At 47.2% G+C, this 15,832-nt stretch overlaps 1 protein-coding gene across 1 annotated transcript in view; it reads right to left on the reverse strand.

Moving 5' to 3' along the window:
- The window catches only part of PRKCA (protein kinase C alpha), a 405,239-nt gene that overhangs the window by 110,786 nt on the left and 278,621 nt on the right, over positions 1-15,832 (reverse strand). Inside the window, exon 5 of the mRNA XM_047831617.1 lies at positions 14,405-14,533. Within this exon, the coding sequence (XP_047687573.1) occupies positions 14,405-14,533 (129 nt within the window). The remainder of the gene's footprint in view (positions 1-14,404; positions 14,534-15,832) is intronic.

Below are 15,832 nucleotides of genomic sequence, written 5' to 3' on the forward strand. Positions count from 1 at the left end.
AAATAGAGCCAAATCCATTTTTCCTTTATCCCTGGCTGTTTCTGGAAACCAGCCAGGGCAGGGATAGGTTTTGTTCAAAAGGGACTGATGAGTCATATCCAACTTTTGTACAGAAGCTTAGACACGGCCGCTGCTCTTCAGTAACTTCACGGATGTGCAACATGGTTGAAGGAAAAAGGCACCAAATTGAAAGGCAGGAGCCTGGCTCCGGTTCCTGCTCCCAAAGCAACCTTCTGCCCAGCCCCGCCTGCCAGCTCCCGGCCATACTGTGTCACTTATCATCTTGTCTGCTTAGCACCACTTCCTGCTCCTGCGACATGCCCTTCCCTCACCTTGCCCGCCCTCTTCTAAGACTCTGTGCATCAGCCAGTGTCAAGGGGTCCAGAGCTGGCACATGACCCACAGTGAGCCGATGAATCCCTTCCCTGGGAGTCTGGATCGTGAAGCAGTTAGAGGCAAAACTGGAGAACCGTCCAGGGCCATGCTTTCTGCAATGTGGGGAGAGCCCAACGTGCTATGAAAGGACAAATGACAGCAGTTCGTGTATGGACGATGGGATACAGAAAGCCAGCTCCTGTTTCTCGTTGCTTCCAGGGTCCCACAGCATTCCCACCGTAGCAAATTTCTTTTGATAATTTCTTCTCCGTGAGTGGGCTGACGTTTGGTTTTGTCCCTTACACGTCCAGACACCCTACATCTAGCAGTCATGTTCCCTCTCTGAGTCGTGTGTGTGTGCGTGCATGTGTGTGTGTTTCCACATCTAGACCAAAGAGGTTGGGCCGTATCAGTGGTTCTCAAACTGTTCCACAGTCTCCACGCGGGTCAAGGAGGAGGAGGGATGTGGGGGCTCCAATCTCTCCCCTTTAACCAGAGGAGCTCTGTTTATTTTTTTTATTAAAAAAAATTTTTTTTTCAACGTTTATTTATTTTTGGGACAGAGAGAGACAGAGCATGAACAGGCGAGGGGCAGAGAGAGAGGGAGACACAGAATCGGAAACAGGCTCCAGGCTCCGAGCTATCAGCCCAGAGCCTGACGCGGGGCTCGAACTCACGGACCGCGAGATCGTGACCTGGCTGAAGTCGGACGCTTAACCGACTGCGCCACCCAGGCGCCCCGAGGAGCTCTGTTTAATGGGAATCTCTCTCCAAATAAGACTGCTCTGAAAGGCATCTGCTGTTCAAACTTGTCCGAAAGTCACCACACCCAATGCTTCTCAAGCCTCATCCAGTTAGAGACTTGCTGGGGCCCCTGGTTCTGTCAGTTCCTCAAGAGGGGCCATGCTGACTGGCCCCAGCAATTAGCTCTCTCTCTGGTATGTGTGTGATGCTCCTGTGGTAAAATGTGAGAGCCACAGGGAACCTCAGAGTGCATACAGTTTAAGTGCCTTCATATGAATTTGCAAAGGAGGAAGGGGAAACCTAGGGGGGTAAAGATGAGAGTGAGGCACACGGCAGGTTAGAATCTTGAGGGCTGATATTCTCAGCTTAACATGCACACGTTCTATTCACGGAGCTCTTTCAATTCTCAAGGTGCAGATTCCAGGGTGTTCCTAGGTCATGCTTGGTAGGCACGGTAAAGGAAGACAAACGAAAGCTGGGGGTAGGTCTTCCTGGGTGTGGCTGGAATCCTGTGGTTATAGTTGACATCATGAACAAGTCCCTAAAGAGTTATGGGGTCAGTAAATGACACAGCAGATTCCTTGAACTGTATCAGCTTAAATGTGGCTGGAACACAACTCTTCATAGAGCAACAATCCCTAATGCTTACTGAACATTAGTTAGTGGCAGAGCTGGGAGTCAATCCCAATCGATCTGACCATAAACCCAATAGCACAGTTTCTTCTAAAACCAGATCACTTTTATTATCTTAGAGACCCCCTGTATTCTTCCTTCATGCAGTGTTGGTCATTTAACGCGTGCTGAGGTTTTGTTTTTCGGTTTTTGTTTTTGTTTTTTTTTAATATAATGGCATCCTTCAAGAAGCTCAGAGTTTTAAGGATGACGGAGTCTCTGCTCTCTTGTGGGGCTGGGGTAGGGGGACTGAAATGGGCCTCAGGGTCATCCAGAGTAGCTGGGAATTAGTACGATCCAGGAGGCTGCACTGTGCTGGTTGAAACGTGTGACGCACTTACTTTCCTTTCTGGTCTTCTTGGCGGATGTTTACCCACGAGAGTTCTGTGGGTACCCACCCAGGCAGCCCACAAAAGGAGGGTGACAATACACAGAGAAACATGTCCTGCCCACCCTCCGTTCCAGCAGTGGTTGGCTACAGGCAGAGTGTCTTAAAGGGAGAGAGATGTCAGCATGGTGTTTTCCAGAACAAGAGTCCTCCTCCCTCAACCTCCCCACTGGGTGTTCCACGAAACAGGCATTTCTTTTGATTACATGCCTGCCTCCAGTGGGTCTAAGCTGGTGAAGCGACACTTTCTTTAACGTAACTTTCCCCAAATTCAGCACCCCCACCTCGAACACTTTTACAGGAAGTGCGCCTTGCATCTGTTCTTGCTTCATTATTCTAGGAAAAAATGCTTGACTTAGTTTTAAAAGGGGCTCTGACTGTCTTTAATTAACCACAAAACCTGCATTAATTGCCAAGGAAAATGGGTGGTAAAGTACAATCACTGTTCTCCCCAGGAAAGAGTGTCTCCCGCGGGGGACACTCTGGTGCAAAGCTTCTGCAGGTGGCCGTTCCCTACCTTATTCAAATGGGCATATTTTAGAAGAGCCCCAGGAGCGAACTCAACTCCTATTTGCTCAAGAAATCTGCACTCTTTCCAAGTGGAAATGCCTAGAAGCGGAGATGAACATAGTCTGATGTTTCTCTGCACCATTTCAGTGCTAATAACCAGAGCACGTGTACACGTATTAGCTGGAGGTTCCTTTCAAGATGTTTGGAAAAGAATGTTTGTGGGGTGTCAGAACAGCTTAGTGCTGGAAGGGACCAAAAGACAGCATCTGCCGCTTCTGGCTTTTTAGTGGACCACTCTGATCCACCTGTGAGGATGAAATGAATCGAGGCAGGAGAAATCTCTGCATTTCTTTTGAGACATTTCTATTGGTGAACCACAGGTCTCCCAAACAGTGAATGTTCAAGTTTTCCAACCTTGTGGTGGGGGCATGGGGAAACCAAAAGGGGCATTTATCCGCTATTTGTTATCTCTTCCGTCCCAATCCCCTTAACATCTCCTCTCCCCATCAAAGAGTTAAAAAAAAGTTTCAATCATGTGATCAAAAAGACATCATTTGCAAGCCTCTAAGAGATTCCTCACTCGCCTGATGCATTTACTTTCTAGAAGAAGATCAAGTTCCTTGCAATAATTTCATGGCAATTAATCTTGTGCTTAAATGATAATCCTATAATTAGAAGCAATTAAAATCCTGCACAAGAATGACCCACTCAGTCAATGTCAACGTCCCTGTATGCTAATGGCATAATCTTGAAAAAGGCCCCAGAAATGTTTCTTTCATTCTTTCTTTTTTTCCCTCCCTTTCCCAGGAATGCAGGCATTCAAAGCCCATCTTCAAGAGTGCTCCTTCATGGCAGGAACTACTGAAGTCAAAGTGGATGATGACTGAGGTCCCTGCAAAGAATCCAGGGGCTTAAGATCATCCTAAGCAGGAAGAGCAGAAACTGTGGCACTTTGAGCTTGGATACCAGGGTATTTTAAGACAAAGGCACACGCTGCATTAAGGAAATGACACGGGATTTTGCCCTTTGCCCCAGTCTTGCCGCCTCCCACGGACATCCAGTGACTAAGCAGCCACCGTGGAAAGCTATGTCTGAACTGCTGCACAGAGAACCATGCAGGAATGACAACACGTAGGAGGGCAGGCAGCTAGTTAGCACACGCCTGACATTTAGCTCTGCCACGGATAGGCCAGGATGAGGTACCACAGTCAGGATGTAAATAAGGACATGTTCCTTTTGAGAGGATGAACCTCTTTCTTGGCTGAGAAGTGTTTCTCTAAAGGATCCCGGAAGTCACGTGGCTTCCAGAATTACGTAAAATAGGATCATTAAAAAAATTTTAAGTTTATTTATTTTGAGAGCGCGCACACATGCGTGGGAGAGGGGCAGAGAGACAGGGAAAGAGAGAGAGAATCCCAAGCAGGCTTTGTGCTGCCAGCGCAGAGCCCAAGGCGGGGCTCGAACTCATGAAACTGCGAGACCGTGACCTGAGCCGAAACCAAGAGTCGCACACTTAAGCGATGGAGCCACCCAGGTGCGCCTAAAACAGAATCATTTTTACTTGACCAGACCTAGGGTCAAAATGGGAAGAGCTGCTTGGATCTGGGATGTAAACAGCACAGTATAAAAACCAAGTGAGTTTTTAATTCTGTGCCTCCTGGATACTTCCATCAACATCATCTGCTCAACAAACACATTAGGCACAGTTCAAGGCACTAGGCCGGATAGAAGAGGTAAGACAACCTCCTTGTCCTTGAAGGGCCAAGGGTCTGGTAGAGAGAGATTAACATGCAAATAAATGTAAGTGAAATCACATTATAAATGTTATAAAGGGCCTGGGGGGAAAGTGGTCAATTTTAGGCAAGGTAGGAAATGTTAGGAGGGGCTTCATAAAGGTATCCGGAGCTGAGTGTGGAAAAGATGTTCCTGAGAGAGTGGGGGACATGGCATACGCAAAGGTGAGGAGGAGGGAAACAGTCTGTCCCCCTGGGAAAACAGCACACAGCTTTCTTGACCATCGGAACAGTGTGTCAAAGGGGGGGTGGTTCGGGGCGGGGGAACACAAGGGATAAGACTGGGGAGGCAGGCAAGGTATTGGCTGATGAGGGGGTGACACATACATATGACATGTGATGTTGAGGAATAGCCAGTCGAGGAGGGAGACAGAGTAGATAAACCCCTTGAAAACATGCCTGGCATCACCTGGAAACATACGCATTTGAATGCGGCAACGTGCAAGTGCTTTTCCGGGGTAAGTATACTACTTTGTGTTTTTAGCTTAGACGCAGTTCTGATTTTCTTTGGCAAAGGATGTGCCGGGATGTCAAGCACCAGCAAGCTCAAGGCAGGTGACTGCTCGAGATGGGTTCCTCCAAGACTATGGGAATGTGAGAGCGGGGAAGGCTCTACAACGGGAAAGAACCAGAGCCCGTCAGAAAAAGCCAGCGATGGCAGGGTGAGAAAGGACACGGGCAGGTCACATGTCTGGCCGAACACATCCTGAGGGGGGATTTGTTTCCCTCCTTCTTTGCCCATTTTAATTCCTTTTTTTTCCCAGCCAGATTCCCTGCTGCCATTTTTATTTCCAGCCATCATCTAAGCCTTGGGAGACGGAGGCTGGGGGGCAATGACGACGGACCCTCACTCACGATGGTGCCGACGGCGCTGGAGGAATTACAGGGGCCGCAGGACTGTCACAGAGGAGTCTCACCTGTTAGTTAACTGCAGGGCGGAAATGTGAAGTTGCAAACACTTCAGCAACAGTGTGGGTCACGTCTGCGCCGAAGGGAAGGGGTCGTGAGCTGGTACGTAATTTCTCAGCAGAGCCAGGGGTCGGCTGCGTGAGAGTATGGAGGCTGGTGCCCGGGGCCTGGGGTGGAGTCTCCTCCACTCTGCAGCTGCGTGACCTTGGGCAGACCCCGGGGAGCTCTTTCAGCCTGTCTCCCCAGTTACAAAATGACGATAACGACGGCACTTTTCTCGAAGGGTTGTGAATTCATATACAAAAAGGCTTCCAATCAAGACCCGGTACACGGAAAGTACTTATCGATGTTGCCTTCTCTTCTCACAGGACCTAGGTGCTCAAGAAATACCAGTAGTTTTTCTGTTTTGCTCCAAGGTCCCCTTTTCCACATCTGCTACTTGTGTTTTGACCGGCTGCAAGTCCACCAGCATTCCCATCGGGAGCTCTGATGTTGGCTTACCTGGGGACTTCCTTCCAGCTATGAGTGATCTCTACAGACAGCAACAACAAGTTCCACCTTATCATTGCCCAGGGTTCTGGGAGTTTGGTTTAAATAATTTCAAACCAACTGCGAAGTCAAAAGAACAGTACCACAAACACCTGTATGCCATTCATCTAACTTCACTATTTATCAACATTTTGCCACACACGCTTTCTGTGTGTGCGTGCATGTGCCTACCTGTATTTTCAGTCTTTTGGTTTTTTTGTTTTCCCCGAACCATTTGTAGGTTAAGCGGCAGACATCAAGAAAAGTCACCCCAATAGGACTTCAATAATGCCCTCCAAAATCTCATCACCATTATCGTCCACAAATTTCACACTGATAAAAACATCTAAAATACTGTCCAGATTCACATTCTCCCCAAACTGTCACCCCAAGTCCTACTTATAGCTATTTGTTTTAGATCCAGGACCCAATCAAGACTTACAGATTATACTTGGTTGCCATGTTTCCAGGTTCCTTTACTCAAGAACCATCCCATTGACGGTTTTCGTCTCTCTAGACTCAGGCACTTTGAAAAGTCCAGATTGGTTAACAAGTAGAATGTCCTAATATCTGGATTCGTTTGCTTCATACCCCCCATGATTAGATTCAGGTTATCAGGTTTTGGCAAAGATACTTGATAGGCCATACTGTGTATCTTCTGTTATATCACCCTAGGAGGCACATCCTCTCAGTTGGCCGTGGGTGGGGGAGGCGGAGCTTGATCACCTGGTTAAGGAAGCATGTATCAAGTGGAGAACAGAACTCACTGGAAAACATTAAATCCAAGCGACAGCATTTTGACTATTTACCCTTAGTGGGCTATCATTTAAGGATTTTTAAGAACTGCAATAATATCTCGTGTTTATCCTTTTTTTAAAGTTTGTTTATTCTGAGAGAGAAGGAGAGTGAGCACGCATGAATGGGGAAGGGACAGAGAGGGGGGAGAGAGAGAATCCTAAGCAGGCTCTGCACTGGCAGTGCAGAACCCGATTTGGGGCTCAAACTCATGAAACGTGAGATCATGACCTGAGCCGAAAACCAAGAGTTGGATGCTTAACCGACTGATCCGCCCAGGCGCCCCAAGAAATGCAACAGAATCTTGAATTTTATGAAACTGGATTGTTCTTAGAGTCACCAGTAACTGTATGAGTTCTGAAATTCTGCTGCATATCATGTGGGGAAGAGCAAAGGATAAACTTATTGATGTCATCAGGAACCAGGGATCAGGAGGTGGAAGACAAAGGACTGGAGAAAGGTAAGGAAGAACCCAGGACAATCAGAACCAGAAGCACTAGTGTGGAGTCATTAAAAGAAAAAAAAAAAAGATTCTGACCTCTGTCTACTGCAAGGACTGAGAAGCCGTAACACCCCAGGAGCAAGGAGCACCCCAGCACCTAGACACCTAGACTTCGGATTCTTATTTCCCAGTTAAAAAAAGAAAAAAGTACCCAGGGTTACTCAGAAACATGAAGTACAATGGGAACTCTCCTGTTCCAGAAAGAAAGGAAGTGTTAACAAAAAGAAAAAACAAAACAAAAAAAAAAACGAAAAAATAAACCCTGGTGGGTCATGTCAAAAGGTGAAGGGAGCTCTCACTGGCCATATTTTGAATAATTTGAACAGAAAAAAATTGACAGTCAAAAAGAACTTGTGGGCTCAAACTGCCACTTAAAAAAATGTAGGGGGGGTGGTAAATGAAAAGCTTTTCTTTCAGACAAATGCCAGCAAATGATCATAGAAGGAACTGCAGAATTAGAGAGTCACCACTGTGCAACCATGAATGTGATAACTGGTTACGGCCCCTCCGTGGATGCTACGACCCCTGGATGGAAGACTGCTGGTCTCCAAATAGGACACCCAGACTCCTTATTAATTATAAACAGAAAAAGGTGCCTCTGTAGTGGAGGGGTCGAGGAAAATACCCAGACTAGGTGATCAGTGGAGTCTCACCAGTAACGGACAATGTGGATATACCTGAGGGTAAGCCGTTTCTTGCTGACCTCTCTCTATCCCAAACCCCAGGCCAGCTCCATCGGCTGCGTTACCTATCGTGCTCCTGGGCTGGATCCAGATCCCACAGCCAAGATTTTATTTCGTAGAAATTACCTCTGAGTAATAGCTTCTCCTTTAAGCAAGCAGCTCAGGCCAACTCCTCCTTCCTGGCAGCCTCACACTGATTATTTTATTCCACAAGCCCGTCCGCCATTGGGGGAAAGATCCCTACAAAGCTTTCAGGAACCAGTGGACCACCTGCTCCGCCCCCTTTCTCGGCATTGACAAAGAAAGTCGAGGGTCACTGTGAACCTCAGGGTGAGGTCCGGAGTTCAGGCTTGGAGACTGATGCTCTGTCCTTGTTGAAAACCTAGCCACTTGCAACTTAAAATCCTCCCGTTTCAAAAAGACATATTTAACCCAGAGCCCATACTCCATGGCCCCTAAGAACTGTGCAGTCTGTAAACCTGAGGACTATAGCCCTGATCCCCTGAAAATGGAAAGAAGTTTCCTTCCAGCTCTCCCCACCTGACACTCAAAATTTGCCAAATCCTGGACTGTGCCGAACCTCCTGAACACGCTATGTCCTTCCACAGCTCTGCACCTGTATCTGAAATGCCTTCCTATCTTCACGGTCACCTGCTACATAAAGCTGTCTGCGGCTTTCACAGGGCAGGTGAGGTGTTGCTCACCCAAGCTCTGACCACCCATGAAGGCATCTGGCACACTACCGGTCATTCTTCATTTTTTTTTTTTTAAATGACTTAATTCCAGCTGCCCCCTCCCCTCCAAAGATCACACATTCCACGATAAAAGACATGTCTTAATTATCTTTGCTTCCTTGGTGCCTTGAGAGAGCCTGACACATGTTCAATAGATGTATTAATGAATGGATGAATCAAAGAATGATTATGACACAAAACTGAATCTCACTGCCTTGACTCTGCAGCCTATGTGCTAACAAGACAGAAAAATACATGGAGGGAATATAATTTAAGAACAATACTTGGGGTGCCTGGGTGGCTCAGTTGGTTGTTTTCGATTTTGGCTCAGGTCATGATCTCACAGTTCGTGGGTTCGAGCCCCACATCAGGCTCTGTGCCGACGGCTCAGAGCCTGGAGCCTGCTTTGGATTCTGGGTCTCCCTCTCTTTCTACCCCTCCCCCTGTTCGTTCTCCATCCTTCTCTCTCAATAAATGAATAAACATTAAAAAAAAAAAGTTAAAAAAAACCAACAATATCATGACCACAAGTTTCGACTGCTGGGGTGGTGAGGCATGGGCACCAAAATGCACACAGCCTCAGAAGGCAGAGAAGGATGTGACCTTTCTGCTTCAGGGAGCCCCAGATCCTGCCCCAGGCCCTCCCCTCCCCCACAGAACTCAGTGGAGAACTTCGATCTCCACGCCAAATTAACCACCCAGAGTATTTGAGAAAATGAGACTCTTCTGCAGAATAATCTATTTGTGGGAGACATGTGTTCTTGGAGAAGCTGTAAAGCATATGATCTTTTTTCCATTTACTTACAACATTAAATTGAAAATTTGTTCCCACGAGGGAATTTTTTTTTTTTTACCATTCCTCCAAAAGCCAAATAAAAGAGCGCACAAGAATGTAGAAAACCTATTAAAACCGCATATTGAAAGAAATAAAAATGACACAGTTCAGATAACATCAGCGCCACTGCCCAAAGGCAAAAAAATAAAAATATACCACTAACGCGGAGCCCTTTCCCATGAATACTGTACCAAGCTAGAAAGGAAACTCATCTCTGGTTTCAAAAGGCAGATTTCTGTCCCAAAGCAGGAGTCTGTTGGGAGTTTCTATTTTAATTTGGGAATTAGTTTCAATTTGAGCGATTCTGCACAGGTAAAAATGGAGATGAGCGAATCTAACCATTAACACAGCTGCTCAGGGTTTAAAAGCGTTTTCCAAGATAGCGCATTGGGACATAAGCTCCACTCGTGATGGTTCACTGTGTATACCGGGTTCTTCCAAGTGTCTGCGGTTCTCAGTCTCCTCCATGGCGTATCATTTAGCACCCACGTAATCAAGCGTTTAATTTTACATGCGCTTGGACTGTCTATTAATTCCTTTTAAAGTTACTTTCTTTCTCCCCTGGCTTTAAGTCTCACATTTGGACCTTCTGCACCTTCACAGAGCCTGTGGAGTGAAGATGGGCTTGCTATTTATTCAAAAGGAGCCCCTTTAATAGGGAGAGAATTGGGAGGTTCGCAGCCTCGGGGCTGAAAGCCCCCCGGGGCGTCGGACGTGGACTCGAGCTCTACCGCCATCACTTTCCATTTCGTTACGATTTCTTCCCTTCTCTCGGCTCATTCGCACGACTCGAAAGCAAGGATAATCATAGCAATTTGTGGCACTGTTTGAGGGGTCACTGGAACAAGGAAGGGAAAGCACTCAGCACAAAGAAAGGTCCAGTCTTATAAACACTGAGTATAGAGTACATACTCAATAAATGGTAGCTACTGTTATTTAAAATGCGTTAAGACAAACTTGTGCCTGAAACTACTAGGTTAGGAGATTGGGCAGGTAATGCAGCGGGGGTAGGGGTGGAGGGTGGGGAGGATCACCAGTAGGTTCTGCTCCAAAGGGGCTTCACGCTGTAGTTCTTGTAGTCTTTTCCCACGGGAATAAGAGACATCAGAAGTCTTCTCTTTGGCTCTTTTTAAAGCAATTTCTAGTGACTAACTACAGCTACACAGGCACCTGTTTTCTAGAAGTTTATCAGGTACTATTTAAAAACATGTCTACTGGGGTGTCTGGGTGGCTCAGTCAGTTAAGCGTCTGACTGCAGCTCGGGTCATGATCTCACGGTTCGAGGGTTCGGGCCCCGCGTCGGGCACTGTGCTGACAGTGTGGAGCCTGAAGCCTGCTTCAGATTCTGTGTCTCCCTCTCTCTCTGTTCCTCCCCTGCTCATGCTCTCTCAAAAATAAATATCCAAAAAAATAATAAAAATAAAAACATGTCTACTTTGATGCTTCAACTATGGTCACAGAAGAACGTTAATATGGCAGAAGGGGACTGGGTGAAGGGAAACCTGTACTACTTCTGGAATTTTTATTTTCTTTGCATTTGGACGGTAAGCTCTACTTATGTTTTTTTTTGTGTTCTCATTACATTAAGGTTAACTCTGATTCTGAAAATCTCAAATTACTCCAAATTAAAAGTTCTGGGCAAATGATTATTACTTAGTTCCTTGAGTTTGGGGCTTTTCCTACTTAGCATTAGGTTTCCTTGACATAAATGATAACCATATTTAAAAAAAATAGATTTGCTATGAATTATGTGTCCCCCCAGAATTCATATGTTGAATCCTTAACCCCTAAGGTGATGGGAACCCCTAACTGCTTGAATATGGGGCCTTGGGGAAATAAAGAAGTCATGACAGCAGGGACCTCACGATGGGATTGGTGCTCTTATAAGAAGACACACCAAAGAGCTTACTTCCTCTCTCTTTCCGCTCCCAAGTGATGACATAGCTAGACAATCATCTACAAACCAAAATAAGAATCCTCACCAAGAACTTTGATCTTGGACTTCCCGGCTTCCAGAGCGGTGCTAAAGAAATGTTTGTTGTTTAAGCCACCTAGTCTATAGTATTTATTATAGTAGCCAGAATTAAGATGAGGTTCCAATTCTTACTGACACTATCGTTGAAATCTCTCTACTTCTAGCAATTAAACACTTAACTACTAAATTTACCACCTACTTGACTTGGCACGAGTCACTTAATTTTTTTGTACCTTCATCTATAAAGTAAGGGTAACAAAGTAAACTTCCACACAGGTTTGTAGAGTTTAACTATGCCAGGTGCTTAGAAAATGGCCCTTTGGCACTGATGGGCTCAGCTGGTTGAGCGTCTGACTCCTGACTTCAGCTCAGGTCATGATCCCAGGGTCCTAGGATTGAGCCCTGCTTTGGGCTCTGTGCTGAGTGTGGAGCCTGCTTGAGATTCATTCTCTCTCTCTCTCTCTCTCTCTCTCTTTTTCCCTCTGCCCCTCTCTACCACTTTCTCTCTCTCAAATTAAAAAAAAAAAAAAAAAGGAAGTACCTCCTTTGTGGGCACCACTCACGTTAGCTGCTGTTGCCATTATTATGAAGCCATTGCTGGATTCACATTCCTAGAGCTAGATCTAGGCAAAACATTTTAGACTAATTCTCAAGAGACTTGACTTAGATTGTTGCCGTAAGCTACGCTCGTTGGCTTTCCTGCGTGAAAAGTGTGACTCGATGAAGGGTGTTGTCCCCTAAGATGATCTTACAGTTGTGAATCAGGTTCAACTGTAGGCAATGGTGGGGCAGTTAGTGTGGGAGCCCTAGGACCACTCTCCTTGCTGACCCTGCAGGATGGGACCTGACCTTTCTCTTCTGTACCACGTGCCACACTAGCCAGGCATCTGTGCCCCCCGGTGCAGTTTTACACGTGCAAGCCTCTCAAGGCTCGGAGTAGACTGTGGAAAACCCGGGCAGCACCACACGGTTGCTGCTTTTATGCCAGGAGAAGGCATGGGGCAGGTACAGCGTGCAGGGTGCTTTGCTGTATTCGGAAACAGGATGAATGAGAGCTGAACACTTAAAAACCCTGCCCCGGCATTCCGGTCTCACAGTGGGCTGTGCACCTCACAATTAGGCTCCGACTGTTCACCTGCGAGGTCTGTTATATTGCCAGCAGCAGTAGCTTTATAAAGCGAAGGAAAAACACCGAAATGTTTAGCCAATAGGCAGTCTACATTATGCTTCTGAATCCCTTACCACGCACTGCTTTATGGTCATTTTCTCCCAAACTGCACACTCCCTGCTCCCAGCACATGACTTCGACGAGGCAAGAGCCTCAGCAGAAAAGAGAGCAAGGGTAAAGGTGTGACGGTACCGACATTCTCATGGCCCCCAAGGAGCCTCACTGCCTCCGGGCAGACAGCACTGGTGCCCTCAAGGCCAGAGGGGCGCTGGCCGCCAGCCCAGAGGGCAGAGTGGACCCCGCCAGCAGCGCCAGTCCAATCAAAGGGAAACGGAGGTGAGAGCCGCGGCCCCAGAGGCGAGGGTGCAAAGCAATGGTCTGAGAAAAAACGAAGGAACGTCCCTAAAACCAAAAGGTCAAAACAGATTGTGTGCCCATGACACGGATGTGATTCATAGATCGGTCTTGACCCTTAGCGACGTTTGGTTTCTTTCACAAGGTGACCCCAGTGGCGAAGTGCGTTGACCCCTTCTTAGCAGCACCCCGACGTCTTTTGATTTTTCTCTAAAGTCTTACCTGAGGGGGCAGCACTGGGTAGAGAGGTGGATTATTTCCCAAACTAAGAAATACGTGAGGGTGCTTCCGGCAGCGAGCTTCCTCCGGAGCTCCTCCTCTCCCCACCCCCCACCCCCTTCAAGGGAGCCTGCCAGTCTTTCTTCTACAGTACCTTCCGTTATTTGCAAATAAATAACAACACGGTCTTTCCATTTGTTTGATAGCTTAAACTTCCCACATACAGATGCAAACCTAACACCTTCGCTGTTCAAACGAAAACGAACACCCCTGGGAGAGAAAAGAGAGGGAACCCCAAGGACACGGAAACAAGGCAGAAGGCTGACGATGGACCGTAAAACCATAAATCGACACGGAGTGGACCACGGAAAAGATCGGCCAAGTGTCTGAGGACACATGATGAGTCCCGGGCCAACAAGTCTCTAGGACGACTCGCTTCAGCGTGCGGAGATACCCAGAGTGGATCTGGTGGGAAACCAAAGGAAAGGCCGTGCTTTGGCACAGCCCACACAGACACATCCCCCGGGGAGGGAACGTTCTGGGCCGTGGGCGGGGAATCCTGGTCCCCCGACTGCACTGTTTACAGGCGGCACCCTTGGTGCCACAAGGAGAAGCAGGGGGTCTGGAGTCGAAATGGCACAGTTCCACCCTGGCTCCTCACCTGCTCTGTGACATTCCCAATTTCTCATCTCTCTCTGCCTCGGTTTCCTCTTCTGGGAAATGAGGCCACTGTGCGGGTGGTTGAGAGGACTAAATCAATGATCTATGGTGAAATTCTCAGTACCTGATGCAGAGGAAGCGTAACTCGATAACGTGATGGCTGTTTCCTGTTTCCTGCTGGTGTCCTCATGAGGGTGGGCTGATTGGGTCACCGCAGCCCGAGGCCATTACACATCTGGATCATCCACCCATCTCCCCCCACCCTGGTGCACACCCACCGACGGCATTTTGTTTAATTGGCTTCCCTGTCCCCCTGTCGCCGGGGGACGGTACACGGGCCGTGCCGTCAGAGCACCTCCGTCTCCACGGCAGTTCTGACTCTAAGGCGCTGGAGCAGCTGGGAAGTCGGCACACGGTGTGGTCTCTGGGGAGGCGTGTTCATGGGAAATCGGTGGCTCGGAGTCTGACCAGCTCCGAGGCGGTGACGGACCCTCTTGACCTGGACCCCAACGCCCTCGGAGAAGCTGCGCATGCCTCACACCTCCACAAGCATGCCTTACCTGTGACATGGAGCTTTTCATCGGTGACCTCAGCCTTCAGGTAGATCCGGCCCCTCTTCTCTGTGTGGTCCATCCCACAGAGGCTGGGGACATTGATCACACACTGCTTGTGCACGTTCATATCACAGGCTGTGAATCAAGAAAGCAAAGGGTAAGGCTGGACATATGGGCTCAAACCATCACCTCCTCAGTGTTTTGCTGTATGAGCACAAGTGAAAATGAGCTACCCTCTAACTCGATACTTTGCTATAATGTTTTTGGTGACACCAAGAACTGTTAGCAGATGTCCCTTACCACACAGGCTCCGTGTGACAATATCCTTAAAATACCCGTGCCATATTTGTCCAGTCTTAACTGAAGCAAAATACCCCTGCTTGCTCGTCTGTGGATGCTTCAAATATTTAACACTGTACAGAATGCACACAGGTAAATGCATACAAAGCACAGACTACTTAGTATTTCATGCACGCAGAGGCAAATTATATGCACATTTTAAACAGAGGATAGTCTTTGCCAAATAATTTCTTATGCCTTTCTGAGCTGACCACTCAGCAAGAATATGAGTCCGTGGGGCGAGTACAGGAAGTTAGGAAAATTTCTTGCCGTAGTTAACTCTGTATCTCTGAGAAGGCTTCAGTACGTTGCATTCTTTTTTTTTTTTTTTTTAAAGAACTTGTATTTGAGATTTTAAACCTGTCTTCAAATATTTAAATATTATTCTAAGTAAAACAAATACACGCCTGGCATGCTGAGCCATTCCTTACCAGCTGACATTACGTGGGTGAGATAGGGAGGAATAAAAAGATCAGTCTTGGTGCCGTGAACCAAAGAAACTCTAGAGAGAATCCTGTGTGCTGAACGCAAACATGAGTGCCTGTGTAGGTGTTCCAGCTCTATTGTCCTTGTCCCTTCAGGCTGCCAAGAGGAGCGATGGCCACTGGACTCCTCACACGCCCCCAACGGGATGCTACGAGGCTCTTCCGTAGCATTCAAGGTGGAGCCTTCGTGTTCGTTTCATTTTGAGTGTTTAACATGGTGAGGTAAATTGCAAAAAGCATCGCAAATAACATATATTTGCTATAATTCAAGGCGGAAAGGAGGATAATGGTCACAAATGAGGAAAGGACAATTAGCCGATGCACAAATGTGAATTCTGTTTAGGTTTCTATTTCTGAAGCTAACCATTCAGAATCAAGCACCTTGAGGCAGCCAATATAAACGCTCCTGAAAAGGTGTGCTATCCATCGGACTTGTATTAACCACATCCGGTCTGTAAGTGCTTGGGGGCAGAATTGTAACTTGGAAGAAATAAAGGCCAGCCTCTCTGCAAAGGACAGGCACAACAGGGACGCAAAAGTGCCCTGGGTTGTATCCCTGTCTTGACTCCCCCATTAGCAGCTTTGAGATCTTGGAAAACTCAAGTGCTCT

The sequence above is a fragment of the Prionailurus viverrinus genome, chromosome E1 (assembly GCF_022837055.1).
Source record: "Prionailurus viverrinus isolate Anna chromosome E1, UM_Priviv_1.0, whole genome shotgun sequence".
Taxonomy (NCBI): domain Eukaryota; kingdom Metazoa; phylum Chordata; class Mammalia; order Carnivora; family Felidae; genus Prionailurus; species Prionailurus viverrinus.